General features: G+C 42.5%; 2 protein-coding genes across 2 annotated transcripts in view; one reads left to right on the plus strand and one right to left on the minus strand.

The window, feature by feature from the left end:
* Positions 1–658: 658 nt before the first annotated feature.
* On the minus strand, positions 659–25,169 carry cog6 (component of oligomeric golgi complex 6). Its single transcript, XM_061072924.1, has 19 exons — positions 24,980–25,169; positions 24,546–24,689; positions 23,703–23,774; positions 23,505–23,563; positions 16,129–16,240; positions 14,845–14,927; positions 14,551–14,621; positions 13,533–13,626; positions 11,734–11,862; positions 10,402–10,493; positions 9,121–9,185; positions 8,928–9,019; positions 7,905–8,022; positions 6,942–7,073; positions 6,203–6,370; positions 5,557–5,664; positions 3,343–3,396; positions 3,173–3,252; positions 659–1,237 (listed from the first exon to the last, which is right to left on the minus strand). The coding sequence occupies exons 1-19, from the start codon at positions 25,112–25,114 to the stop codon at positions 1,090–1,092; spliced, it is 1,956 nt and encodes a 651-aa protein (XP_060928907.1). The 5' UTR covers positions 25,115–25,169; the 3' UTR covers positions 659–1,089.
* Positions 25,170–26,625: 1,456 nt separating this feature from the next.
* Positions 26,626–27,209, plus strand: part of LOC133003597 (LHFPL tetraspan subfamily member 6 protein) — a 50,344-nt gene continuing 49,760 nt past the window's right edge. Inside the window, exon 1 of the mRNA XM_061073384.1 lies at positions 26,626–26,866. The gene's annotated coding sequence lies outside the window, so the exon portion shown is untranslated. The remainder of the gene's footprint in view (positions 26,867–27,209) is intronic.

Raw genomic sequence — 27,209 nt, forward strand, 5'->3', positions numbered from 1 at the left:
CATGATCATAGGTCTTCTTTCTTTTCAATAGAATTTCCTTAAAACAAACTTTATCTCCTAATGGGAATGTATCACAGCGAACCCTAACCTTCCAATCTGTGCAGCCATGAGGGACAAAAAAAACATTTGCTTCCTGTGGCGAGGCAAATTCGCGTGCGGTTCAACTTTGGTGAACTTTGTCGCACGCTTTGCGTTTGCGTGTGTGTGACCGTGGCCTCACTCTGCATCACGTGGGGGAATGCTGAAGCCGTGATTGGCTGAGGGAGAAAGCAAAGATAATGCAGCACTTTAGGGATGATTTAGATTCTTAAGGAGAACGTACGAGCGCTGGTTTTGATGCAGCTGATGTCCCTAATTAAAAAGCAGCAGAATGTTTGCCAGTTAGAAATGAGATGTTGTGGTAACAGTGAAGAAAAAACACCCCCCCTCCTTCTGCCTGAAACACCATACCAGTGTTTAAATGGGCCAACAATCCATTTACAAGGCAGAATTTATGGTAAATGGCTAAATCCGGCCTCATGACTGTCTTGTTTTCACATCTTAGTCAGCACGGTAGACATTGTTTAAAAAGCCAAACGAGATGCTAAGACAGACTTTCCATTTTAACCCCGACAGCTCAGAACAGTTGAGATTAAAAATAAACACGACTTTTGTGCTGAAGCTCCTGAGGTCCGTCCTGGCATCGGGGGGGGAATGTTTCCTGACCACTTAAGTGTGGAGAAAAAAAAAGAAAAAGGCGAGCCTCTTTGGTTCAACGTATTCTTTTGTTTTATGTCATTTTCAATACTTTCAATCAAATAAAAATAAAATGTACAATTAGGGACACCAAACAGGGAACACGATGTGAAAACGGACAGAAAGGATGGGAGACACATGTGCCGAGCAGAGAGAACAACAAGCTGGCTGCCTGCAGCGGTCAGAGTAGAAAGGATCCTACAGACACGTGTGAATGTTCTTTCCTCGTGTCTCTCTCTGAGGTCAGCGACCCACATCCCACAGTTCCCACAAAAGAACCCCACCTTGACAACTACTACGTGTGTTATTATACTGTACAAGTAGAAATACCCTGCGGGCCGTCCGGCGCTGCTCTCAGGACAGCAGAGTCTGAACCTGCTGAGGGGATCTGGGCACCAGGGTCTCCGGGTCTTTGTAGGCATTAGCCGGGCCGGTCAGTGCTGAGTAAACCTCCCCGTAGGCTCGGCACACCAGCTCTGTTGACTGACGGAAAATCTGCTCCCTGCACAAACAGATAAAACTACTCAGATTTTTTTTGCTTGACACTCACAAAAACAAAGTAGTAAACAGGCCTTTTTTTAATTTTCAATTCCAGGCTTAATCAGTCAAGCAGAGCTGAACTGTAATTAGTCCGGAGCTGAAACAAATCAGTCATGAGTGAGAATTTGTCCTAATTACTGTTTTGCTCAGTGACCATTGTGTGCCCCTGCAGAGTTAAAACAAAGAGTGGCAGTATGTGTTGCACACTGCCCTCTGTGGCCACAGTGTGCAGCATCAGGTTTCCCATTTATCAACCGAAACATCTTTAAATCATCTTTAACACGTAAAGTTTGTAAATATTATTCAACACTAACATCTGTGTTCATGTAGCACTTCTCAAAACAAAGTTACAAAGTGCTTCACTGATAAAAACACATTAAAATACGGATAAAAATAACCTTAAAATAAATAAAGACAGTCATAATAGAATAAAATACAAAATGTATGACAGAAATTTAAGTAGGACTAGAATAAATAGAATTGCATTAAATCAGGGAATGCGTTACAATAAAACTACGTTTCAGGCTGTGATTTAAAGGACTCAGCATTTTCTGCCACAGGATCTCAAGGTGCGAGCAGTACAGGGATAATAGAGCCACAATATATTTAGGAGTTAGACCATAAAAAGTGCTTTGTAAGTAATTAAAAGAATAGTAAAATCTATTCTAAAACGAACTGGAAGCCGTTGGAAAGAGGCTTAACCTGGGGTGATGTGTTCCAACCTTTTCACTCTGGTTAAAAGCCTGGCACCCGAGTGGTGTACTGTCTGGAGAGACGCTCTTCAGATTTTATATTTAGGCAAGAAAAGCTGTTTCAGTAATCCAAGCAAGGTTTTAAATATAAGAATTTTCTGCTTTGACTGACCTTATATCGTAGCAAATCAAATGTGAGCATTTTGGCCTCAGACAAGTTACAATATTTGTCACAAATATTGTGACGGCAAACTGCTTTTGGGCTAATTGTTTTTATTTCTTCAATATTTACTTTAACTTATTAGTGTATTTTCCAATTGTAGGATATGAGGATGCTAGTATTTTGTGCAGGTGCAGGATGAAACTGTGGGAACAGACGAAACCCGGTGAAAGGACTCAGCGCCACAGCAGTTGTATCCCACTCAGGCTCTTGAGATCCATATTTTTAATTGGCCCACAGAGAACAACGACGCACGGAGCTGTGTATAACACCTTACTCCGCGGCAAGTGCACTAACACGAAATTTGAAACGAAGGGAGTCTTAGAGAACATTCCCATTATTTGTGCACTCCGGGGGTATTTTCGGATCGCCGCCGGGTGTTTTTGTGTGTTCAGGTGAAGCCCGGAGAAGCAGACGTGAGAGAGAGAGAAAAAGACAAAGAGGAGGAATGATTTCAGGGAATGAGTGTGAGAGAGAAATGGACCAGAAGATAATTAATGGCGTCCTGCCCATCAGTCCTCCCATGTCCATTAATAGGGAACATTAACCTGAGGTACAGAGTGCTCCTCAGGCCTGCTGTACTTCCCAGTAAACGTGACTCATAGAAAGAGTCCTCCGATGTAGCAGCTGGATTGAGCTAAAAGCATGTGCGTTTTCTGATCAGTAAGACAAATACGGCCAGTCCTGCCGACCACTCTCTCCATGTGTCAGTGGCTCTGGCAATTTAGCATCCAAACTCACCGTGCATTTAGCTGAGTGTTTTGTTTGGAATGCAGTAATGATCATATTACATCTGGGAAACTAATGAACGTTGAGCATTACTCAGTCGACGCTCCTGTTCTATTTCGATCACGCTGAACAGGCTCTTTACTCCGCTGAAACACATTCGGTAAACATTTAGCATGAGGCCGGGATGCTGCAAATATGCTTTTCTTTCCCTGAACCGGGGACGGAGCAGCTCTCATCAACAGGGACAGGAACTCACTTGATGGCTGCACTGAGCAGGAAGTTGAGCTGCGGCATCACGAGAGTGTCTGGCGACGACAAGTACCGATCAAACTGGACCTGTCAGAGAAACATCATAATTAAGTGACAGGTTATTATTCCCCCCCCCGGAGGAGCGCTTGCTTTCTGAATACATGCGGTGTCACTCACCATTGCTGCTTTCACAGACGAGCTGTCCATACTGGGGAGGAGGGACAGAGGACCCTGAGACAGAGAAGACATGGGTTCAGAATCCATCTCAAGGTCGCAGCGTTTGAACAGCAACATCATTGAACCTCAGGTGGTCGCGGCCCTTCCTTATTAATTCATGTCCCCATGCACAAGTAAGAATATGTCTTCCTGAGTTATTTTTATACATTTCCCACATTAGATTGTATAAAAAGGATGGAGGCAGAAACACAATGATGCCTGAATGAGTTATGCTGCCTCTGGCCACCTCAGTGATAATAAGGATAATTTATCTTTCTTTGGTTTAAGAGGAAGGTCATAAAAGGGTTTATTAATAAAGAAAAAACATAATTGTTTATGGTTTACTCCCTCCGAGCCGAGGCCTGGAAAATGATTCAGCTAAGATCTGTATCATAATAAAATGTCACATTTATCTTAATGACTATGTGACACTTCCTTTCTCCTGCTTTGCTGCTTAACACAGTAAATGGCTGATTGGTTGGTTTGCATAACAATTCTGATTCCTCCCATGTTGGATTCTTTTTTTCGAGCTCGCTATCCAGTGACCTGAAATGCTTTGGTGGAACTGGTTTTCAAGAAAGAACAAGAAATTAGTTACGACATCTCAACAACAACTAAAAAAAACAAAGAGCAAACTTTCTGGAGGTCTAATATTAAAATATATATTTTTTTAATTCAACTTTAAAGCATAAAACATATACATAAGGGGTTAGCATGCTGTTTGAAAAGGCTGGAAAAGAGTTTTAAAGTGATATAAGAACCATTTCTCTTTGACCTATAAGTTACATAGGTTTGTCGTGTGACCAGATCAGCAGGTCAGATGTCATTCATATCGCTGACGTGCAGCACAAACATGTGATGATTTGACCTGGATTTAACTTCCAGCTCAGAACTTCCTATCTGCACACATCTACACTGGCTCTCTGATCTTTTCAGGATAAAGTAAAAAATCGCCCCTTTTCCACACTCGTTAACATCTGGCTTTTAAATGTTTTTTCCAGTTTTATTGTTACCTGCTTTACCCTCTGGGTTTTAATTATCTTTAAACTTGTTTCAATGCCCGTTGGTCTCTATGCTTGTATGTGTAACCATGTAATGCACATTTGTCTTGAGGAGAACCTTTGCTTCTAAAGTGCTATTTATATTATATGAACTTTCAGTGATAATAAACAATATCTGTTTGGATTTTTTAAAAAGGAAAATTACCCTCCTAGATCCTGATATTTACCAGAGTGAAAACAGTAGATGACTGTCAACAACAGGTCCCTTCAAGGCAATTAGCTTGCACTGGCTATCTAGAATGACAACATTAAGTCAAGCTTAAACGCTGGAATTGCCGACATTAAAAGCAGCAAACACGAGGCAGTGCAAGGGTCAAAGCAACTTTGTAGAGCCTGGAACGATTTTATGGGGATCTGAGCGCATCAACAAACATATTATGAGCCTGCAAACTCATCTGCTAGCCAGCTCGTCTTGTTTCTGATCCGCTCGTCTGATACATGGCAGACAATTACAGGGATAAAATGTTGAACAGATTGCGAGAGTAAAGAACGTGGATTCTTGTCAGTCATTGACATCTGGGACGCTGCAGAGTGTCGACAGGCAGACTTAATCTTTTCTAACAGAAGACTATTTAAGGGAAAAAACCCAAGTCAGGCCACCCGAGGAGAGAAGGAGTCTGCAGAAGAATGACAGCTCTTGATTGAGCTCAGCATTTAACTGCAGCAGCAACAGCAGCAGGGCGTGGTGTGTCCTGATGTGACCCTGTGCTTCGAGTCACATGCTCGACCACAACTATGGGTCTCGGTCAGCTCAGTGGCAACGTGTGTTTCAAAGAGGGACGGAGGCTCCAGGGCAGCAGCTCGCTCATCTGCACAGGACACGTCTGCACAGGCTAATATATTCTAATAGAAGATAATGTGATCTGCCTCCCTCTGTCCTTTTCTCATCTGAAAATCTGACAGAAATAATATTATGCCCCTCATAAAGACATTGGTCATGCGGTAACCATAGCGATGGCTATTGTAAAGCCCTAAACAGGTAGCGTAAATAACACTGTTCGGTTTGTGTAGCCTAAAAAGAACAGAAGAGATGTGCAAGGAAATAAAATCCACAGTTTTATGAATTTCCGAGTGAGTGCGTGTCGACATGAGGGTTAAACGCTCAGTGTGAGACCTGTTCGGTGCCGTGCTGCTGGACGCAGCCGTAGATGTAGCTGATTCCGGCTCTGGTCAGCACGTAGGACGCCTGCTCGTTGATCAGAGTGTCGAGGTGGGCCTCGATCTGGCAAATGTGGGAGAGAAGAGTGGCTTAAAAACCCAGTCCGAGCCTGCATTGTGAGCCAATGGTACTTGTGGTTAATTGAGAATCGCTTCGCTATTGATGATGAAACTTGCACAGGAGCTCTTGTGGTACTCAAATACAAAAGACTTTCTAAAAATAGAGGGATAGATGTCACATATGAGCCCGGACGACAATATGTGACGCACACGCTCTTATGAGACGGCAAATCAAATCTTTTTTAATAAATGATTTGGGCTCTATGGGTTTTAAATGAAAGGGAAAATAATAATGAACTGTTTTTAATGAACAACACCCCTATGGACAAACAATGTAATGACGCTTAGCTCAGCATTCACGTCACGGTAACAATAGCGTTGCATCACGTCGTCTTGTCCCACTAGGGTGTGGCGTGTTATGATTGGATTCGTGCCTTTGACTGTGATCGTAAGCAAATGTATAATGACATTTCAAACACGGAGACTTTTTTGAACCGTGAGATTTTTTCATTTGTAAATAATTGTTTAGAATTAAGGCGAACCTGGAACTCAAGCATCTCGAGTCTCTTGTCCGTGAATTCGAAGAGAGCCAGGGTGGTCTTCATCACGTACAACGAGTTGACCATGTAGGTCGCCATGTCCGCTGTGCCCAGGTTACTGGCCGACACGGTGCACAGCTGGAGAAGAGGATCCAGGATGCACGAGAGAACCTGGGGGAGACAAAGTAAGACAAGGCTCTTAGATATCAGTCCCCTTAACATGCCTGCTTTTTTAAAATCAAGATAAATTAATGTGGGAGTCCGTTCTGCAAAAGCACGATAGCCTTTTATCCAACAGGTCAGGCTCTAGGAACTACCAGAAAACCCACAATCAGCTGGTCGAAGATGGCCACCAGGCTAAAAGCAAGTTGGTAAATCATTGACATGCTGTACAAGGGCTTGATTGTGTAAAGCTTTAAAAGTCATCAATAAAATCAATTCAAAACCGAACAGGAAGCCAATGCAACTAGGTCAAAATTATAAGGAAGCAGTAATAATCATCGCAGCAGCATTCTGGACCAAGTCTAGGTGAAGCAGGGACAACTGAGGGACACTTGTGCACAATAACAATAACTGTGAAAAAAAAGGCATGGACGACGGTGTGTAAGTCCTCAAATGCTCTTTTTTAAATTAACTTATGTAGGAAGAAACAAAACCAGGCAACCCTCCTAATTGATTTATGGCTCAAAGAATCACCGGATCTTTCCCTCAATCCGGTTATATCGTAGAAATGTGTGTTCACCTGAGCAAAGTCAGCCTGACGGGCATTCAGAGGAACCACCGAGGAGTCGTGGGAGGCCAGCACCTCCCGGAGGAGGGCCAGCGTCTGGGTGAGGGAGGCCGTGGGTCCCAGGTCCGCGGGGGGCAGCTCCACCTGAACGGGGGAGGTCCGGGGTTGTGAGGAGAGGGAAAAGTTTCGGTAGATCAGTTGAGTGTGTGAGCTGCGGTCTTCACAAAGACAAGTGGTCCTCACAACATTATCAGAGCATTAGAACATGCCTAACGAGCAGCGTGGCAGATATACAACTGCTCCCTGCTGTGACTCGGAGCCGCAGCTTGTTCAGTCAGTCGAGCTTTTTAATGAAGAGTGGTCTGATTTCATTGGGCCTCTGGATGTACAACACAGGACTGGCCCGGCCACCTTTGTCCACCTAATGCAGCAAATTATGAGAAGGCCGTGTTCCTGGCATTAGCTGGACTTGACAACAAAACCCTGAGGGTCTCCAATTTGATTAACACCGAGCAACGGGGATAATTCTAGTAACTGCTATTGATCAATAAACAGCAAGCATGTAAGGTGGAAGAGCTCGTGCTCGTGCTGAGGGATATTGGGACGGCAATTGTGCTTCAGGAATAGCCTGGTTGTGTTAAAAGGTTTGGACACGGTGCTAAAATACACAGTGTGCAACGCCGAACTTCTCTTGGCGTTAAGTTTTTAAAGAAAGAATATTGCAAAACATCTCTTGTTTAAAAAAAAAGCTTTCATCTCTTTCCTTTGGTGTTGATTTTGTTTGTAGATTTCATTATAGGTTCTCAATTCGGGTCTGATTTCTTATTTTCTCAAAGATTTCAAACATTTTCTGTGGGAACACTGGATAAGAAAGTTTTTACACGACAAAAAACACACAATCAATCAACAAAACAACAAATGAAAAACAACAATATTGTGTCATTTCAAATAGAAACCATCAGACAGACACTGTACCTTGTCCATGAGTCTGCTTGCATGAAGGCTCAGGCTGTTGAAAAACATCTTCTTGCTGAGGACGTGCATTTCTTCAATAGTGATGAGCAAAGAGGCCACACTGGTCCCAATTATAGAGCTGGACAAAGATCAGAAGGAGTCAACAAGACGGAACACGGGTTTTATTTAGATAACCAATTTATCTTTTTTTAGATTATTCAACTTATTAATTAAAAGGTCCCAGATGGTGGAAAGTGAGATTCCCATCTTTTTGATTACAAAGTCGCTCTCTGTTATATAAATACTGCTAAATTATCAAAATCCTCGATCCATGCAGAAATGCACACAGCCTGTTTTCAGAAACTGTGCCTTCAAACAGGAGTTCTATAAGTTCACCATCCTCAGTGATGCCCCCTGGACCTGGACTCACCATGATACAGGAATCTGCTGTCTTTACACCAGACCTTTAACTTTTAATGCAACCGTTTCTTACATCATTTCTATGTTAAAATTGTGTTTTCTGATTCACACTTGGACTGAAAACCAGTTATCATTACTGAGTCAGAGCTCAGAAGCAAACGCTGCGTCATGGATTTGTCTCAGTGAGTCCACAGAACATACTTCTGGCATCATTATCATCATTTAAGTCCAAACTTGACCATCTGTTCGGCTCGTTTCAGTGTTTACTGACCATCACCAGTTGCATTTACTGGTGAGTTTTACTAATCTACATTAGAGGGCGACAATACGCGCTGTTGCCCTGGTGGTGAATCACTCAGAACACATATTTTTATTGATATGGACATTTGTATAAAACACTAGAAAAGGGTAAAACAATGAAGAACTTTTTGAAATACATTTTTTATAAAAACAGAGAAGAGCAGCAGATTCCAGAATTTGCCAGAATAGAACGATTGAGCCGAGCTCTAACGGAGAAAGATAAATTCCTTTTGTTTTATATCTGAGCCCTACATATTTTGCTCTCCAATTTAGTTGATGATTAACCGATTATCAAGACCTGCCTTCATGAGAGAGCAGAAATACCTGATGGTGTGGTGGTAGAACTTGAGCAGGTTGGACAGTTTGTAAAGGAGGACGGCCCCTGGCTCAGCGACAATGACCTGCTCTATACGAACCTGGGGGACAGAACCACATCACAGGATCACAACACGACAGGATAACAACAGATAGAGATTATCTGTTTAACAAAGCTTCTTGAACTGATTCGGCTTCTCACTTTCAGAGGCCTGCAAACTCCTTCGGTGATGTGACCGATCACCTCCTGCAGGTTCTCCTCCACACCTAATGTAAGAGGAACACAAACACAAACTAATGATATAACGTATATAAGCACAGTTATAATAAAGACAGCATTGGCAATAAATCTTTACATTTACTTTTAAATTTCACTGTTTTAAGGCCTGTTGATGGCAATGTCATTATTCAAAGGGAATAATGAGAATCACACCGACAAATGCATGAAAATGTTCAAACCTTTTTACAAATCAGCTTTCATGTGATTTGAAATGAGTGAAATCAACTAAAAAAAGGAGATAATCATTGACATCTGAGGTGTCGTCATTCTTAACTGTTGTGACAACCGCAAGAAGTTTAATTCGGGATTAGAACTAAACGTACTGGAATCAGAGTTGCTCACACTCTCTCCAACTGTTGCCAGCTTCTCTCACCTCACTAAATCACTGGTTACCCAAGCTCTGTCCAGTAAACAAAGACCTGTGAGTGACATTTGTTTACAAGTCGCGGTTCACTTGTAAAATCCACTAAATTAAAAGATGCAACAAACCGAATGTTTCCAAAGAGGGTAAGATGAAAAAAGCAGGAGAAGCTAGAGTTACAGCCAACAGCTAGCCACAGTGCCTGTTTTTGTTTTTGACTTCATAGGAACGTTGATGTGGGATCTTGTGGATAAGAAATATCCTTTCCATCTTTTTTATCTTATTAAACATTTGTCCGAAATTTCAGGGGCAGCTGTGGCTCAGGAGGCAGAGGAAGTCAGGGTCGGAAGTTTGATTCCCCGGCTCCTCCACTGTGCGTTTCCTTGGGCAAGATACAGAACCACAAATTGACAGCTTTGCATACAGCAAATGATTTGGATAGAAACATCATTGCATGCAGAAGCCCTGTGTGTCAAAGGGTGAAGGTAACTTGTACTGTCAAGTGTTTTGAGGGTTTGATAAGACTATTAAAATACAGTCAATTTGTCATAATTATAATATAATGACTTTAATTGATTTAATTTTGTGAGATCAAAGTGACATTAACTTAAGACAAACTAAATCTAAACAGTTTAAGTGAGTGTTTGTTCCAAAACTTTAAGAAATTCCCTGAAGGCGTTCCTGATATGTCGTTTTTGCAAGAACTGGACGTACGTACAATCCAAAAAACCTAAGCCCTTGGCCAAATCTGAAGGCGTGATTGCTCTATTTGTAACTTAAGGTGTGGCTACAGCTGATTGAACCCTGTGCGCTGTGTAATTATCATTTAGGAAGCATTGTACCTGGCAGAGTGACTTGTTTCAGCAGCGCTTCTAGATGCTCCTTCTCTGAAGCGGTGGCTTGGTGCAGCCAGGCCAGCATATCCCCCACATACCTAAAAGTGAGCAAAACAATCTGTATTAAACAGTGCGCCGCTGAGTGGCTAACCCGCAGGCTAATCTTACCACGCCATGACCACAGCTGCAGGGCTGAGGCATGGGTTATTGTGTTTCACTCACCTCACACACACAAACAGCTTTCAGTGTTACATAACGGTGAAAAAACAGCAAGGTTAAACTTGAATTATTGTGTGTAAGCCTCTGTGTGTGTGTGTGTGGGTGTGTAGGTGTGTGTGTGTGTGTAGGTGTGTGTAGGTGTGAGTGTTTGTGCTTGTGTGTGAGGACCTAGGGAGGTGAGAAAGAACTTGATGTTCTCAGAACTGCTGATGCCTCCTATAAAGTGGAGGTGATTTTGTGTTCCACATGTGGACGGTATTCTGAGAAAATCTCCCGTTTGGCTCCCGGGCTCAGGAGGAAGGGGGAAGAGGATTCGGTCCGACAGGAAACACAGACACACTCAGACCCTCATTGACAGAATAGACACTTAACATCGTCTGAAATCCGGTTTTAAAGGGTGAGATGCTCAAGGAAATTGAGTTGATTCTCGTTCAGGGATGATGACATCATGACATGAAATATGATCGTTCCAACGATACAATAAATAATCTGCAGGATAATTTAACCTGAGAAATGTATCTTGTTTAAGCTTTTAAAGAATTTAAGGGATTTAACTACATTTCCTAGAATAATTAAGAGGTACACAGTGAGCGAATTTCTGAGTGAAGTTTAAATTTGTGATTACAAGAAAGGTTTTGACCAGTTCAGGCAAAATCCTAGTAATTGAATACCAGTCAGTTCTAGTTATTAGTTGTATCTTGTGTGTCTTCTATTGCATCTCTTCCTCTGGTTTGTAAAGCAACTTTGCTCAACTCCTGTTCTTTTGAATGTGACATCTAAATAAATCTGACTTGACTATATGATCTGTATTTTTATTCATCAGCTGTGGACAAATACAGGAAGCAGGTTGAATGTTTGATATCTAGTTTGATCGTAAAATGAAATTGGTATAAATGAAAACTTGGGGTTAAATATGTTGTATGTATGCAGGGTGGTTCCTATTTCTAACCAGGGATTTTCACCCATTAATTCAGCCAAACGACACCAAACTTATGTGTTTCTCCAACTCTGGGTTTATGGAAAATAACTTCATTTTAGTTCTACGACATGAAATGTCAATATTCAGCAATAGAGCAGGGTTTGAAACAGGAAGCGTCACAGCACAAGGGGTCTAGTTACCTCATAGGGTCATGTGAATGCATCTCTATGGGGCGGGGAGTTCCCCCGTGCCCGCCGCGGGTGAGGGCGTCGATGAAGCCTCGAACCACCGCACACCTGCGTGCAGTCCCAAACTCGTCCAGGGTGTACCTGACCAAACGGAGGAGGAGAGAAGGCAACATTCAAACACCCAGACCTCATGTGAGAAGACGGCGGTCACAGTGTTTTTCCGTGTGCCGGGAGGTCAGTCGCCGACAAACTGTACGTCAACAATGCAGACAACTTTTCCAAAAAGGGAAGAGCTGGCGGTTGTTTTGATTACTTGGCGGTGGCAGGCTCTGTGACAGACTAAACAGAAGATAGTGCCGAATTAAGATTCTGCTGGTCTCCGCTCTCTCAGCCTAAACATCCCCAGCCAGCGCATGACCCTGGACACTTTCTGGGCAACGAGACAGGTGCATTTCCAAGAATGGAGGGTTTGCGATGAAAACACCTCCTGGGGTGACGTGTGAAAGGTCCCATTGTGTCGATGTGGTTGAGGGACAAAGTGAGATCTCGGGGTTCTTTACTCCCGTAGGAGCACAAATTGCTTTCCTCTACTAGAAAATACAACTTATTTGCAAAGGCAGTGCTCGCCTTAAAATAACTGCAAGTAATGGGCATTGGAAGAATCTATTCATAAATACTAGAGGTATTTGAAAGCACTGAAATATTTTTTTCAAGGCTGAGTGGCACAAAATGGTATATATCATGATTCTCAGAGTGAGACACTTTGTTTATCTGACACATTCAACTGAAGGGGTTAAATGAGGATTCAAAACAAAAGAGATAAGATAAAAAAACAAAAAGGACGTACGAACAGCAGCTAATCACGTCCTTGACATCCAAGATATTTTTCTTTTCTTATTGTTAGTGTTTGAAGCAACAAGGGGTAATGACGTAACTCAAAATAAAAAAAAACAATGGACGAGAAGGAAAATAAGCTGTAAGCATTGCAGGTGTAAAACAACATGAGAAGGATTTTAAATTACATTTATAAGAAACGTAGAGAGTTAGTCAATGTGTTTTTTAGGCGTTAATGATAAATACAGTTGATTTGACAGTAAATGAGCTGTGTTTACGCTTTGATGTAAATTATGCTGTTATAATTGTTTTAATTATACTGTAATCAACAAGTATGGTATTTAGATTAATTTCAGTCGTTAACTGGGTGTTTTATAAAAGTCAGAGGGTATAAATATGCATTTATTCATGCTAAATATACACTTAAAAGTTGTACACGTTTAGCTGTATTTGCAAAAACCTGATGCAGTTTCAATGCCGATTGTTCATTCTGTATTTTTACAATGATATTTTCGTGGATCTGTAATTTCTGCTGCTTGTTTGATGGCCGTGATATTTTACTGTTGCTTCAGGCTGTTCTGTTGTTTCCCAATCAAGAGCCTATTTGTTTCCCCTCGTCTGAGACAAATAATCTCGTCAGCCGTAAACTAACAATTCACCTGCGAGTGCCCGCTGAAGCGTTCATTTCGAATTTAACAAGCACGTCTTTCTGCCTCTGTGATGTACATCAGTGGAAAGTAGTGCCTGTAGCTATTTTTCTCATACATTTGTAAGGCACGTCTCTCTGTTGTTGGTATTAAATTCTAACAAATTCCTCAGCCTCTTGGATCCTTTGCTCCTGGACATAAAAAGCATTATTTTTACTTGCTGTCAGCGCTCTTGGATATTGGCACGAAGAGAAATAGAAGTGAAAAACAGGCCGTACAGTCTTTAATTCAGACACGCTTCTGTTCTGTAGGTGTAAGTTTGTATGTTACTTGTAGAGGACAGATCGGTCCTGTAAGGCCTCCATGGCTTGAGTCAGCACGGGGCTGATATCACACGCCTCCTGGGTCAGTCCCCTGCATTCATCTACGCAGGGAGAAGGGAAAGAAATGAGGAAATATCGTCAATATCCCGTCTAACTGGAGAAATAACTACCGTCTTTGTAGAAACTTGTTTTGTGCTCTCAAGGCTGCAAAATGTTTTTTATCTATGGCAACCCTGTTGACAAGAAGTAAATCAGAGCACCAACATCAGAGTTTCCCATGAGCTTTTACTGAGAAGTCGGTTGGTTTCGAGTATGATTCAGACTATAAAAAAAAGGAACAGGCAGTCGCTGATCTCCCAGACTGTGAAGAAACTGGGTCAGCACACTCCAGTGTCAATGGACAACAATATTTTCTGTAAAAAAAGTTTCGTCAACCATCGTAAATAATTGGAAAGTGTACATAAAGAAGAGACCACTTACAAATTAACTTATTGAAAAGACATCAACTTGCAGCTCTCTAATTTCTTGCCAAATTTATGCAACTGGGCCTTTTCAGAAAATCTACACCACAACAAAAATAAAGCGCAAGTCATAATTAAATAGATGCTCTGTGTTTTGTTAGTGTATACTTGCTCGACTGGAGTTTCTGTGATCTAAATTCTACACTTCCAATTTAATTTTCAATGACGAAACACCGAGCAAAACTTTGGTTTCCAGCGTTCCTCTTGCAAACCTCAATCCGAGGTTATGAGTCACATGGATTCTCAAATGACCCCTGCACACGCGACTACTGGATACGTACAGTCACTTGGAAAATCACAGTTTGTATTTCGCAAAATAACAACCGCTAAAACAAATCATGCAACAGTTGCGATCTTATAGGAGAGGAACGGAAATAAACCTGAACTGATACACTGGCTCATTTGTATATGCCAATACAAAACACCCAACACCTTAAAGAGGGTCATAGTCAGTCAGTGTCATCCCTCGGTGTGCTCGTGGTATTAACTCTGTACTGTACTCACTCTGAGCCCAGCGGTAGAGCTGCTCGTACGAGGTCTCCTGTAACACGGCCATCTGCTCCATGATCTCTAACCTGGAACAAGCACACAAACCAAGACGGCCCATTACATACCCATGAGCTGCTGAATAGTGTCAGATCGCTGACACCCACATAAATATCCCACCTGGATGTTTTTTTCCCCTCTACTCGACTGTTCTGTCTTTCTGGTTCAAAATAAATGTCATGAATAAAGTCAAATCTGTCAGAGCAGGTGGAGCACAGAGACACACAGTGTAGGCAGGTGTGTGCACCTTACCCTGCAGTTTGCTGGTTGGTTCTCAGCAGGATCTTCACGTCCTCGTGGATGTGCTTCACTCGGCTGAGAGCTTTGAAGAAACTCTGGGAAATTCAAAGACACACACATGGTGATTTAGGGGTGCAGGGAAGAGATTTACAGAATGTACAGACTTGGAAATACAGTAGAAATTACAGCTTTGGTTAAAAAAAATGTAATTCTGGTATGAACAAGGATAGCATTTCTAACTAATCCTGCATCTTCTTGATTTGAAAGTGTTTCGTGTTTCAACATCTAACTATCTGTATGTATGTATATAAAATAAACATGCAAACTGTAAACTGATGGATTTAAAATCTGACAATGTTCTTGAGCACATCTTACAAATTATCAGATATTGTTGCTTTCTGTTGAAAGAGTGAGAAGATAGTGGATCCTGTAGTTAGGACATGGGGGGGGGGGGGTCCTCTGGCCTCCAGGCCATACGCAGCCCACGAGGGAAATACAAAAAAACTCTCATGACATCAATTACTTTTTTTAAATGGTTTAACATGTCCTTCAGGGTGGTCCCCTGCAGCTGTGCTGGGTGTCTTTCAGTTATCATCAGTGTGAATGAAGCATAGAAAGTCTGCCCAAGCTTGTGGGGACGTGATCCCAGTGATGAAAAAGGCCAATTTCGGGTGTTATTATTACAGCTATGAAATTACAGCTGGATGAGGAAACCAGAAAAAGTTGAATAAGTGTCCGTTTGTCTCAAAGAACCAATGCTTAGTAGATTACTGATACGATACAAGACTGTGAAGGACACTGACAGAATTTTTAAGTTTTCTCTCTGACCTCCAGTGAAAAAAGAGACATAAACAAAAACATCCAACTTGCTGAGATCGACACGAGGGAGAAATTACTGCTCTCACAAGTCATGCATGGCCCTACCAAGGGGTGGAGCAAGTCATTATCATCATCACTACCATCTGACATCAGAAGCTGCGTCAAAGAGATCCAATTCCAGCCATCGCGTTAGAGACTTGAGTTTGATATATGTGGTCTCTCATTCAGAATGGCCTGCGAAGGATGTTTCAAATATTGAAATTGCCCTTGACAGGATAAATGTTCCCCACCCCTGAATTAGAGAAGCTGGATAATGGAGCCTTCTCAAGGGAACAGCTGAATATAAAAAGCTACAGATCAGCAAAGGCATGGATATGAATCAGATACGCCCCCCCACACACACACACACACACAGTATGGGCGTGGATGAAAAATCTGCAAAAATCTCATTCATGCCAATATTATAATGGAACTTACCTCAGTAATGGGTGCATCCCGAGGCCCTCTCAGTGTGGACAGCTCCTCATTAGAGAGCTGGAACTTGTCAAGAAAAGCCTGAGCAACCTGAGCTCGCACCTCCAGGCGGTGGCTGAGGAGAAAGAGATGAGAAAGAGATATAATCTTTAATAATTAAGATTAAGATAAAGATACATTTATTTGTTCCAAACACATGCACAGACATACACAAGCAGACTTGTGCAATTGTAGGGAAATGTAACCTCTGCTTTAAGCCCATCTGGTGCAGGACACACACAGAGCAGTGAGCAGCCATGTACGGCGTCTGGGGAGCAGATGTTGGGGGAGTAAGGTGCCTTGCTCAGGGGCACTAGACAGGGTAGGGAGAATCCTCTTGGATTTTTGGACAGATCAATCCAGGTTCGTCTTTTTGTTGTTTCTCTGTGGAGTCGAACCAGAGACGAAACCAGAGACCTTTTCTGCCCATAGTCCAAGTTTCTGCCACTAGTCCACCGCCTCTCCAATTTACAATTCTTTATAAATAATTGTTCTGTCTTTATATATATATATATATGTTATTTACTTCTTTGTCATTTCGACTGCCATCAATGATTTGTTGTGTCTGACTCCGAGGCTCCTGTGGATTTTTATCTCATTAAAGTGTTTTAAAATGTTCCTTCTGTTCTTTTTTGTCCTTCCCTTGTGTTTTTCTTACTGTGCAAATCAAAAGTACTGTGAACTGGAACATGCTCTCACTTGACCAAAATAATTGTCAACAAGCTGTGATGTTCAAAACCCGACAGCAGATGGCAGTCATGCACCTCTCACGTACAACACCCGGGCCTCAGAGTGAGTGAGACAACACAGGGTGGGACACACAAGATATCATGAGCAGCACTCAGACAAAACCGACAAGAGAAACAAAGAGAATACAGGCACTCCGGTGTTTTTTGTCACTATCAATAACAGCACACTGATCACTATCGGTGTCACTATAAATGTCTGAACACAAAGGTGACCATGGCAACCGCCTCGGTCAAACAGGGAACTCGGTCACGGGATAGCAGCACAAACAGCGAGTCCTCCCTCTGTCCCCATCTTTCCATGCAAAGCCACCTCATCTATATTCTCTCCCTCTGCGTGAGGGCGAGCAGGGGATCAGTAAATCACCAGGTTGTTTTGGCGGAGGAGAAGAACCCAACATTATCTGACCGGCGGTGTGTCTCGCACGGCTATTACCCGCGCTCAGTCGGCTGAGAGTTAAGGGCTGTAAATCTGTTACAGGATTCTTTGATTTAGTATTCCTCTGCACAACGACCCGGAGGCTTCTTTGGCCTTCACGCGTTTTTAAAAAGTCAGATTTTGTTGCAACACACAGAAGAGGATGCTGGACGACAGCCTGTACTTCAGAAAACTGACTACATCATCAAAACTGTAAGAAATGATAAACAATAATGAAAGGACAGCAACACTCCTACCTGAAGAGCACCTTCTGTTGTCAGGCTTTTATTGTGATGGGGTCAATAGTAGATTCAGGGTGTCCACAACTATCAATATGTTCAATTAAAGACCTTTTAATTAAATTTAAGATCAAACCCAAGGAAATAAACACCAAAAGTAGTTGTTTTACCTCTTTACCTATTTTATTTTGCTAAATCTCTTCTATTTAGCTTTTTTATTTAACAATTTTCCGTAATTTTACATAGAAACACCTTGCCTTGTAAGGAAACTACTATTAAAACTCATAAAATCTGAATTTAAGACAATTTAATCCATTTTACAGCCTTTTAATTAAAGTTATTCAAGATATCTCAAGCCTTTTTAAGTTAATTAATTAAGCTTTCAGCATTAGAAGTGTCTGTCAGTGCTAAACCTTGAATATGTGCGTGTGGAAAACACACTGACCTTCAAAAACAGTGAAGAGGAAAATGAATGAGACTTGATTAGAGTGAGAGAGAACATGTCATGCTGCTGAGAGATAACGAATTAAAACAAGAGGCACTTGGGCTACCTGATATCCCTGCACAATTATGATGATGTATTAATAACAAGATATGATAATGAGGCCATTAATTAAACAGAGGGATTCATACATTAGAGACACTACTTCGATTTGAACATGCCTGTGCTCACCCGAGCGTGAGAAGTATATAAATATACATTAATTCTGTACTTGTACACACGGTTATTTTGAGTTAGGAGATTTTATTGCAAATGCGCAAATTTATGCAGCAGATAAATCTATTTGGATCATCTCTTCTAGAGAGAGACTGTGGGATTTCTGTCATTTAACGTTGTTGAGTTATTTTCCTCTTTACAAGTAATGAAAAAGACAGAAAAAGGCAGGAACACACATGCACAGCATTGACTCCTGGACAAAAAGGTCCCACATGCCAGTTTGATGGGACATTAAATTGATTTGCCACCCAACGGTCCTAATAGCCTTAAAAGCTTCATAAACCTTATCTGGCTGGTCACATTTAACACACCATATTATGGAATTTCATTCATGAAGCGTTAAAGCCTCAGTCTGCACGTCCCACCAACAGCTGGTGGTTTCATATGAAGCCATGGTTACGGTGTTTATGAGACAAGTTGATTACAAAAAGAGCCTCTAATGATGTGTTGGAGATTTATAAGAGGAACTTCAAACCCCCTGCCTGGCAATTGAATCATTTAGTCAACTTTCCATATCCTTAAAGAACCTCATGAGTTTAATTTTATGGGTCCATTGTCCCTTATATCCCTTTCAGATTTGGGTTTCTGTCTGTGGAGATTCATAGACATGGGAGCTCCAATAGGGGAAAAAAGACATTTCTCACATGACAAACTTTGCGACAGATTCTCTAAAAGAAGAGAAATAGCCGCACATTTTTCATGTTTATGCCAACAGTGACAGACCAGTTCCTCCAGGATGTAAATCACAACAGAAAAAGACAGGCTGCACATGTCTGTCAGGAAAAAAAAACTAAAAAAACCCGAAGACAGGGAGGTTTGCTGGAGCCAAAGCAGCACAGCAAAGGAGATCAGGGGAACGATGGAGCGGCGTGATCGTTGACTACAGAACTGTCAGGACATGACACATTCTTCTCCACACTACAATTACCGAATACCAGAGAGAGGCAACATGCTTGAGTGAGTGTGGCCACGTCCCACTGTAGAGAGGCGAGCGTGTAAGAGACTCTGGGTGAGAGAGGGGAAATGAACAGGCCGATGAAAGCGTGCTCTCGAAGAAGAATACCAAACAAGGGGCAAAGTTAAATTAAATGAGGGTCACACCATGTTGCATGATGGGATGAGGACAAGTTACAGTGTCGGGCTGTCGGCTGCCTTGTGTGTGTTCTCATAATTCCCAACAGGGCCGACCGACTCTGTCTGTCCAAGCACAGAAACCGTTTAAGCCATACAGCACGGCACACTCTCATCAATAGCTTCATTGAGCTGAGAAACTGAAATTACCAGTACGTACTTAATTACCTCGCGGAGCCAATAGTGCAGCGCTGAGTTAAGAAAAACTGCTGAGCTTCATCAGTGAGTAATACTAACCAACTTCACCGTGTAAAAACATTTTACTTTAAAAGTTTTACAGTAGATCTTTACCTCGGCCAAGGATCGAATCATTTGCTTGATTTCTCAGAGAATAATTCATGGATCTGGATCCGGCATGGTAAGGAGACTGATATTTATGAGTGTGGGCATATTGTTTGGAGATCCAAATAATTTGCATCAATATAAATGTGATTCCATAACAGGGATTGTTGGGCCTTGGCGCAGTGCCACAAGAAAATGACACAGAATTGATGATCAACAGGAGATCAGCGGCTCTTTCTAAACAAGTGAATGTCGAACCCTCTCGTAAGTTGTAAAACAATGTGGATCGATTATCCATTAAAAGCCAACAGAGGCCATTTCAAAAGGGACCGTGTGGAAATTTGGCACTCGCAAAGCTGTTGGTTAGCCACGCGCCGATGAAGACAGAGCGCGGTCACATCAGACAACACAAGGGCACGCTCATTGGCGTTCCCTCATTAGCAGCCAGCTGAGCGTTAATAAGACTTGATAGTGTTTGAAATTGGACGCCATTTACACTCGGACGTCCCCAATCGTTCTCTGGAGGGTTTCTGGGCTTTGGATTTGTTAATGAACAACACGGAAATCCTACTCAGAACATTTGTTTGTTTTCGTGAAAAATTGTCTGTGAATGAAATATGGGGAGTGTCTGAGTATTCATCATGTGCTGTAGGAATTTCTGTGAGAAACGAGGAGCTGCCACAAGCCAAATATATAACCCGAGTAAATCCTAGTTGTGGTTAAAGAAGTGAGCGGCGTTGCACTTTGGCACGAAGCCATGTGGATCTGCTGCAGCTCAAAAGAACCAAACAGCCCGAGCTCTTCAGCTCCAGCAGCCCGTGAGGTCACAGTCACAGAGACATGCGTCTGTGAGACGTCCCAACTTGTCCGACATGATGACACGTCGCACTAATGCAAAGATCACACCGTGTGGGACAGGTGGCTGGCCTAACGTTTCATTATGGAACAACACACAACACCTATTTAGTGCTCCTGCTGACAGCCCCTTTGAACGGCACCAGACACCCAGACAAAAGAGCAGGGTGTCTGAAAGCCGGGCGGACAAACACAGGTCGTCTACTCCCACCGGCTCGCCGCTCCGGCCTCTGCTTCGGCACAATGCAAGCAATCAGCTGCTCCTTTCAGTTTCATTAAAGCTGACAAATGACACAGCACCACCGGCGGACAACATGGCAAACAGTGCAGGTCAAGTCCACTCTGTCGGGTAAACACACGTCCGGAGCATCTGAGAGAGAGAGAGCTTTGGAAATGACTCTACTCTCCAAGCAGAACTGCCCTATAAGCACAAAATCTCAGATTATGCTGCAAATCTTACACTGGCTATAATAAGTGTCAACGGTCCCACGGCAGCGCGGGACCGTGTGACCTGAAATAAGACCTGACCGAGGAGGAGTGTGGTGCAGTGCGCCGACTGGTAGGTGGCAGAACGGGGACAGCTTAAGTGCACGCGTCCCCCCGGCAGCTCTTCTGAGACCAAAATTGCTCGAGACAAGGTCAGAGCCCGGCGTGCACACACCGTCCCATCTGGCTACGGGGTCATCGCAGCTCTGCGGATGAAAATGTCACACGGACAGACAGCCGGTCCCGACGGAACCACAGAGCAAAGAAAAGGCGTGGGGGGGGCGGCACTGGGAAGGGCATTGGTGTAAAACCTCTGACCACAAGGCCCCTGCACAAGGCGATATTACTTTTTTATTAATTCACTGCCTTTCACAGGTTCACTGGTGGCTTTATCCCCACCGGCATCTTTCACTGCTCTCACATTTAAAAACCATTCAATCTCGCTGCCCCCCCCCACCCCCTTCTATGTCACCTTTTGTCAAGGAGGTCCTGCCGCTGTGCCGGCAGAGCACGGAATTGCCGCGGTACATCACAGCTGTCAGCAGTGTCTTTTGCCAGAAATCTACATTATCTTTGCCCACTCCCCTGCCTCCATGTCAACGCACAAGGTCACTGAGCACCGAGGTCACAGCCACCACAAAATGCTAATGATCCCCCCCACACACACTCCCACCCCCAGCTATCAGGAGAACAGGACATGGGGTTTCATTTTCACATCCCTGTCAACGCTCTGCCAGACAAATTCGCAGATTGATGGCACCGAGATTAATTTTAGTGGCAGGCTTTCAAACAAAAAAAGGGAAAGAAAAAAACTATATATATATATATCCACCCGGAATCCAAGAATTTGTGAATACCCCAGATGCACTGACTCCCTTTATGATTTTATGTCATGGTGAGCTGTATATTCTGGTTGGTGCTTAATGTGTGCTGTCAGCAAATCTCAATGCAGACTCTCACATAGTAGCACACACTGTTGGGCTGCTCCCCAGTTGTAACAGTTTGACCTCAATAAGATCAGGAGGAAAGTGCAGCGCACACAGGAACAACTTCAATGTGTGCGTCTCACACCCACACTTCTGACGACACGATAAAGACAACAAATAAAGCTCCATTACAGACGACTGCTGCTGCCCTCCTTATGCAAATAGACAAGTGCAAGGGGAATATTCAGCTGCCAGATGAATCATTGATCCCTCCTCATCAAAAAAAGAGACTTTGCCTGCCAGCTCCTCCTGCCCTGCACCAAATCTCTCTAACTTCTGACACCAGAGAGAAGCAGCATTTTAAAGTCTTGAAAAAAGCCTCCTCGACTTCTTTCTGTTTTAACTTTGCAGTTTATATCTTTATGTGTGAAAATATGTTTAAATTATCTGTATACTTTTGATGAATATTAATGACATGGAAAAAAAGTCTCATTTGACTGACAAACAAGGAAGTGCTTGCATAATCAGCCAGGCCTCACTTTCCAAAAAACTTGTGAAGCACTTAAAGCTTAACTCTTGCCTTGGGCTTTGACTGAGGAGATATTTTTCTGTAAACTTGCCCGAAGAGAGAAAAGTTTAATTTTTCCCTGGAAATGAGAGAAGCCAGGGAGAGTGAAATGATGCTGCCTGGCTTTGGACTGATGAAGATGAGTATCAGCGACACATGTGACCGGTTTCCTAAATGACTTGGAGCTTCAGGATAGATAGGAGCAGAGATGGCCGTTTGAAATTCCTAGAGATAATTCAGAGTTGCCGACCTATCTCCACAATCTCCTTGACATTCTGAAAAGTCAGTTTAAAAGTTCAGGGTGGTTTTATTTGACAGTTTAGATAAACTCAGATTGAGAAATAACTTGCTACCAACAGCAGATTATGGAGGAACAAATACTTTGCTTAACGTAATCCACTGTAACAGTCCAACAGTATCTCACATAATAAGGTTTCTTATTGTTTTTGTTTTTTGAGTCCTTATTATACTATATTATGAAAGTGTTAGGAACTTATAATTCATAGACAATATAATGCAATCCAATATGGCAATACACATTTCAAATACTACAGATTTAAGTTATAGTGTTAATTAAATTAATGCATTTCTGAAACCCCTGTGGACAGAAATTTACCAAAATAAAAATAGTCCCAAAGGTAGTAAAAATAAATATATCTTGAAAAATCCTTGACCGAGGTTTTTATTTTAGTCTCTCTGACTCATGTAAATATTAAATATCTAGTACATAATATTACATATGTAAATCATCAACTGTAACATGTATTTATTTCAGAAATATAAATGAAGCTTTTAGGTCCGATATTTAGTAAGATTCAGAGAAATACAATAACAAAAGCGCCAACTAGTACTGCTAGTTTTAATCTCAAGGACATTTCCCTACTACGTCAGTCAAGTTACAAGATAAACACACACAAAAACACTCAGACACACACACACACACACAGACACAAAGTACATATCTGACATACCTTTCTCCCTGCAGCTTGTTGGTTTTAACTATGAGGTCCTGAGTTTGATCCTTCGCAGCCTGTTGGAGAAAAGACATTTAATGAATTACTCAAATTAACTTTTTAACCTCATATACTTGATCCAGACATAAATATGCAACCAGCTTGATAACGGAATTCAAAGTACAAGAGAACTGTCGAATGACGTGAGGACCTTACCTTTAATCTGTTTGTCATTTCCTCACAACACGTGCTCATGTCCTGGACATCCTCATGAACACCTTCAAGCTCCTGTGAAGAAAACAACACTGAAGCAGGTGTGTAGGTGCATGTCTGTATATCATTACTAATAATGACAGTAATAAGATAGTAATGATACCATTTCTAGTATTACAATATTCTACTGCTGCAATTACATATTGAGAAGTACTTGCTTGATGCGCAGGTTTTCCGTATGATTTTGCAGAAATGCTACAAACCACAAAAGCTTGATTTCACCCCATCAATTAAATATGTTATTGTATTATCTTTTATCCGAGCTGCAACTGGGTAAGCCTTTTATGTGTTTTTTTTATAAATAAAAAAACAAATCCTTTTACTGAAGTGTAATGGATTGTATTCCCTGTGACCAACAGACTTTGACGTGCGTAGGGAGTTAAAGAAAAGTACATTAAGATAATCACTGGGATATTTTTACACGTGATTTGATATCATTGAAAGGTTTTAAATCCATTTTAAAAGATCATGCAGGTAATTGAAACAATGGAATGTTGATGTTTTTGACCGGTGTTACAGGTTTTTTGGTTTGTTTTGCATCTTAATTCTTCTTTTATGTTGTAACTCTGATTGTTTCCTTAAACTTGATTTTGTTTTTATGTGTTGCTGTCTCTCTTTAATCTCAATGAGACTTTTCTGGAAGATTAAGAAGATTAAGAAAGAAGTTGCAACTGCTTAAATGTGTCCCAATAAAAGAAACATCTCCCGTATCTTCTCCCAAACCGTGTCCACAATCAGGTTGTTATTAATTAACAGTAGAAAACAGCATTTTTCTGTCAACAATACCTCTTTTACTTCTTTAAACAATCGTGCAAACTCCTCGTTGATGGACAGGCTTCGTCTCTCGATGTCGCCGCGAAGGTTTCTCCTGGTTCTCAGACTGTTCTCGGTGAAGAAGACGGACAGAGACTTCAGAGCCTCCAGCATCTCCTGAAAAACAACCAGCAGGACATCACCATGTTAGAAGAAGCTACATGTCAACAGCTAGCATCGCCCCTATTAGCATCTTAGGCTAAAACATCTGGGTTTAGCAGCAGATCCTGGTCCTGTAATGTTCTTTAAATAAGACTCCACATCTGACACCATACTTTAAACACTTAATAAATGCTGCATCCTGCTTGACACATTATCATTGTGCTTGAGCTGTCACTGCTGGCGGCTAGCTGACAGGTTTAGCTGCTATTAGCCAGCTAGCACGAAGCTAACTCTCCATATTTTACCTTGTCGTTGTCGAGCCTCGTCTCCAGGATTTTGTTGAGCTTCCTCGACAGCGGGTTGTTGGGTTGAGTCGACGCGTGTGGACTGTGAAGAACCGCAGAACTGTCCGCGGATGTTTCTACTTTAATTTCAGACATTGTGGACAGACACTTCCACGTCAACTCCTCTGGAAGATGTTGTGGTCCGTCTGTAGTGAACGTCCGGCCGGCGTGTGCATCCCTCAAAGTGGTCGATACAAGGTTCCGCTGCGGGGATTTGTAATATCTGCTCTTGTGTGCTTTTGTTGTTGTTTGTCCATCCAACTAATTTACATTTATATAATTATTTAAAGTATTCTGAAATTAATAAATAGTTAAATCACCCATAAACACTTTTCATGAGATCCTCTGGTTTACATTGTGACAGTAGTGAGTAACCCAACTCTCAAATATGACTCTTAAGTAGAGTTCTTACAAATAAATCACAACGATACAGATCATTAAGGTTTTTCTAATATTCAGCTAAAGTTTATTGAGGGTAGAACTTACAATTTATGTGATGAACACTTTGTGGGGTGGCTGCGGCTCAGAGGGTAAAGCGGGTCGTCCTCCACCAGAAGCTCGTTGGTTTAATTCCACTCCTCCCATTAGGCATCCCATGTTATTTTTAGGGTTGATGTATGTGTCTATGTATCTATTCATTACAGTATATACCTGTATATATCTGTATAGATAAACAGACTATATTTATATCTTTATATTTTTTTAAGTTCAACTCAAGTTAATTTATATAATTTATCCATATACATCGACTTTATGTCAGCATCACTTTCTTTTCTTTTTTGTAAATCCATTGCAGTACACATAGTAAATCGTATCATGATATACTGATTTATCTTTTTTTATTCAATTAAAACATTAAATCATATTAATACATAATATTACTTATGTTGTTTTTGTTATGGCAACTCAATAGGGGTTTACTTCGACTCTGTGGAATGTTATTTCCACCACTGATTTACCAGTTTACGGGATGTCAGTGAACGCAGCAGCGGCAGCAGCACGTAGGGGACTGATAGTAGCATAGTCACGCCCCCTGTGGGCGGGGTCACCTGTGATTGACGGTCACCTCCCGAGAGTTTCATGGACTCACCCCCCCCCTCTCCTCCCCTCTCTCTCTCTCTCTCTCTCTCTCTCTCTCTCTCTCTCTCTCTCTCTCTCTCCCCTTCTCCCTCCCTCCCTCCCTCCCTCTCCCCTCCCTCCCCTCTGATCCTCCCTCCTCTCTCTCTCTCTCTCTCTCTCCCTCTCTCTCCCCTCTGTCCCTCTCCCTCCCTCCCTCCCCCCCTCCCTCTCTCTCTCTCTCTCTCTCTCTCTCTCTCTCTCTCTCTCTCTCTCTCTCTCTCTCTCTCTCTCTCTCTCTCTCTCTCTCTCCCCTTTCTCTCCCCCTCTCTCTCCCCTCTCTTCTCTCTCTCTCCCTTCCCTCTCTCTCCCCTCCCTCCTACCTCTCTCTCTCTCTCCCCTCCCTCTACCTCCCTCCCTCTCTCTCCCCTGCTCCCTCCCTCTCTCTCCCCTCCTCCTTCCTCTCTCTCTCTCCCTCTCCCCTGCCCTCCCTCCCTCCCTCTCTCTCTAAGCAGGAATGTGGAAACGGGAGTCAGTCCTCTTCCTCTCACTCAGCCGGCGGACGCACGTCTCCTCTCTGCACCTCTCTGAGTGAAGAACTGATCCTGGTCTCACGTCCTGATGAAGAGGAAGTGAATCACTGAACGGATTCTGCTCTCACTTTGTGGGGGAGGCATTTTTTTATTCCCCTCGACTGAAGGAGGAAAAGTTTGGGACCCACCAACAGATCTGGAGTCCGCAGATGGAAACAGAGCCTCGGTGCACAGAGAGCGCGCCTCCTTCTCCCAGCATGTAAGATCTCCTCCTCCTCTTCCTCCTCCTTCTCCTCCTCCTCTTCCTCCTCTTCCTCATCTTCCTCCTCTACTCTGTTACATTATTAACATTCCGACAGTGGGAGCACTGCGATAAAACGACGTGTTCCCCCGAGGTCACCCACAACACAACACAACCACAGTGTGTCCTGCTGTGTGTGTGTGTGTGTCTGCGGAGACTTTCCCACTGTCTGTGTTCCTCACTGTGTGTTTCACATAGTGTCATACGTGTGAGGGTGTGATGCATGACAAGTTTATTACACGACTGACTAACTTTTCATTTATTCCATATTCGCATTCCACATTCTTTGCAGATTTCTCAC

Source organism: Limanda limanda, chromosome 6, assembly GCF_963576545.1.
Source record: "Limanda limanda chromosome 6, fLimLim1.1, whole genome shotgun sequence".
Lineage (NCBI taxonomy): Eukaryota > Metazoa > Chordata > Actinopteri > Pleuronectiformes > Pleuronectidae > Limanda > Limanda limanda.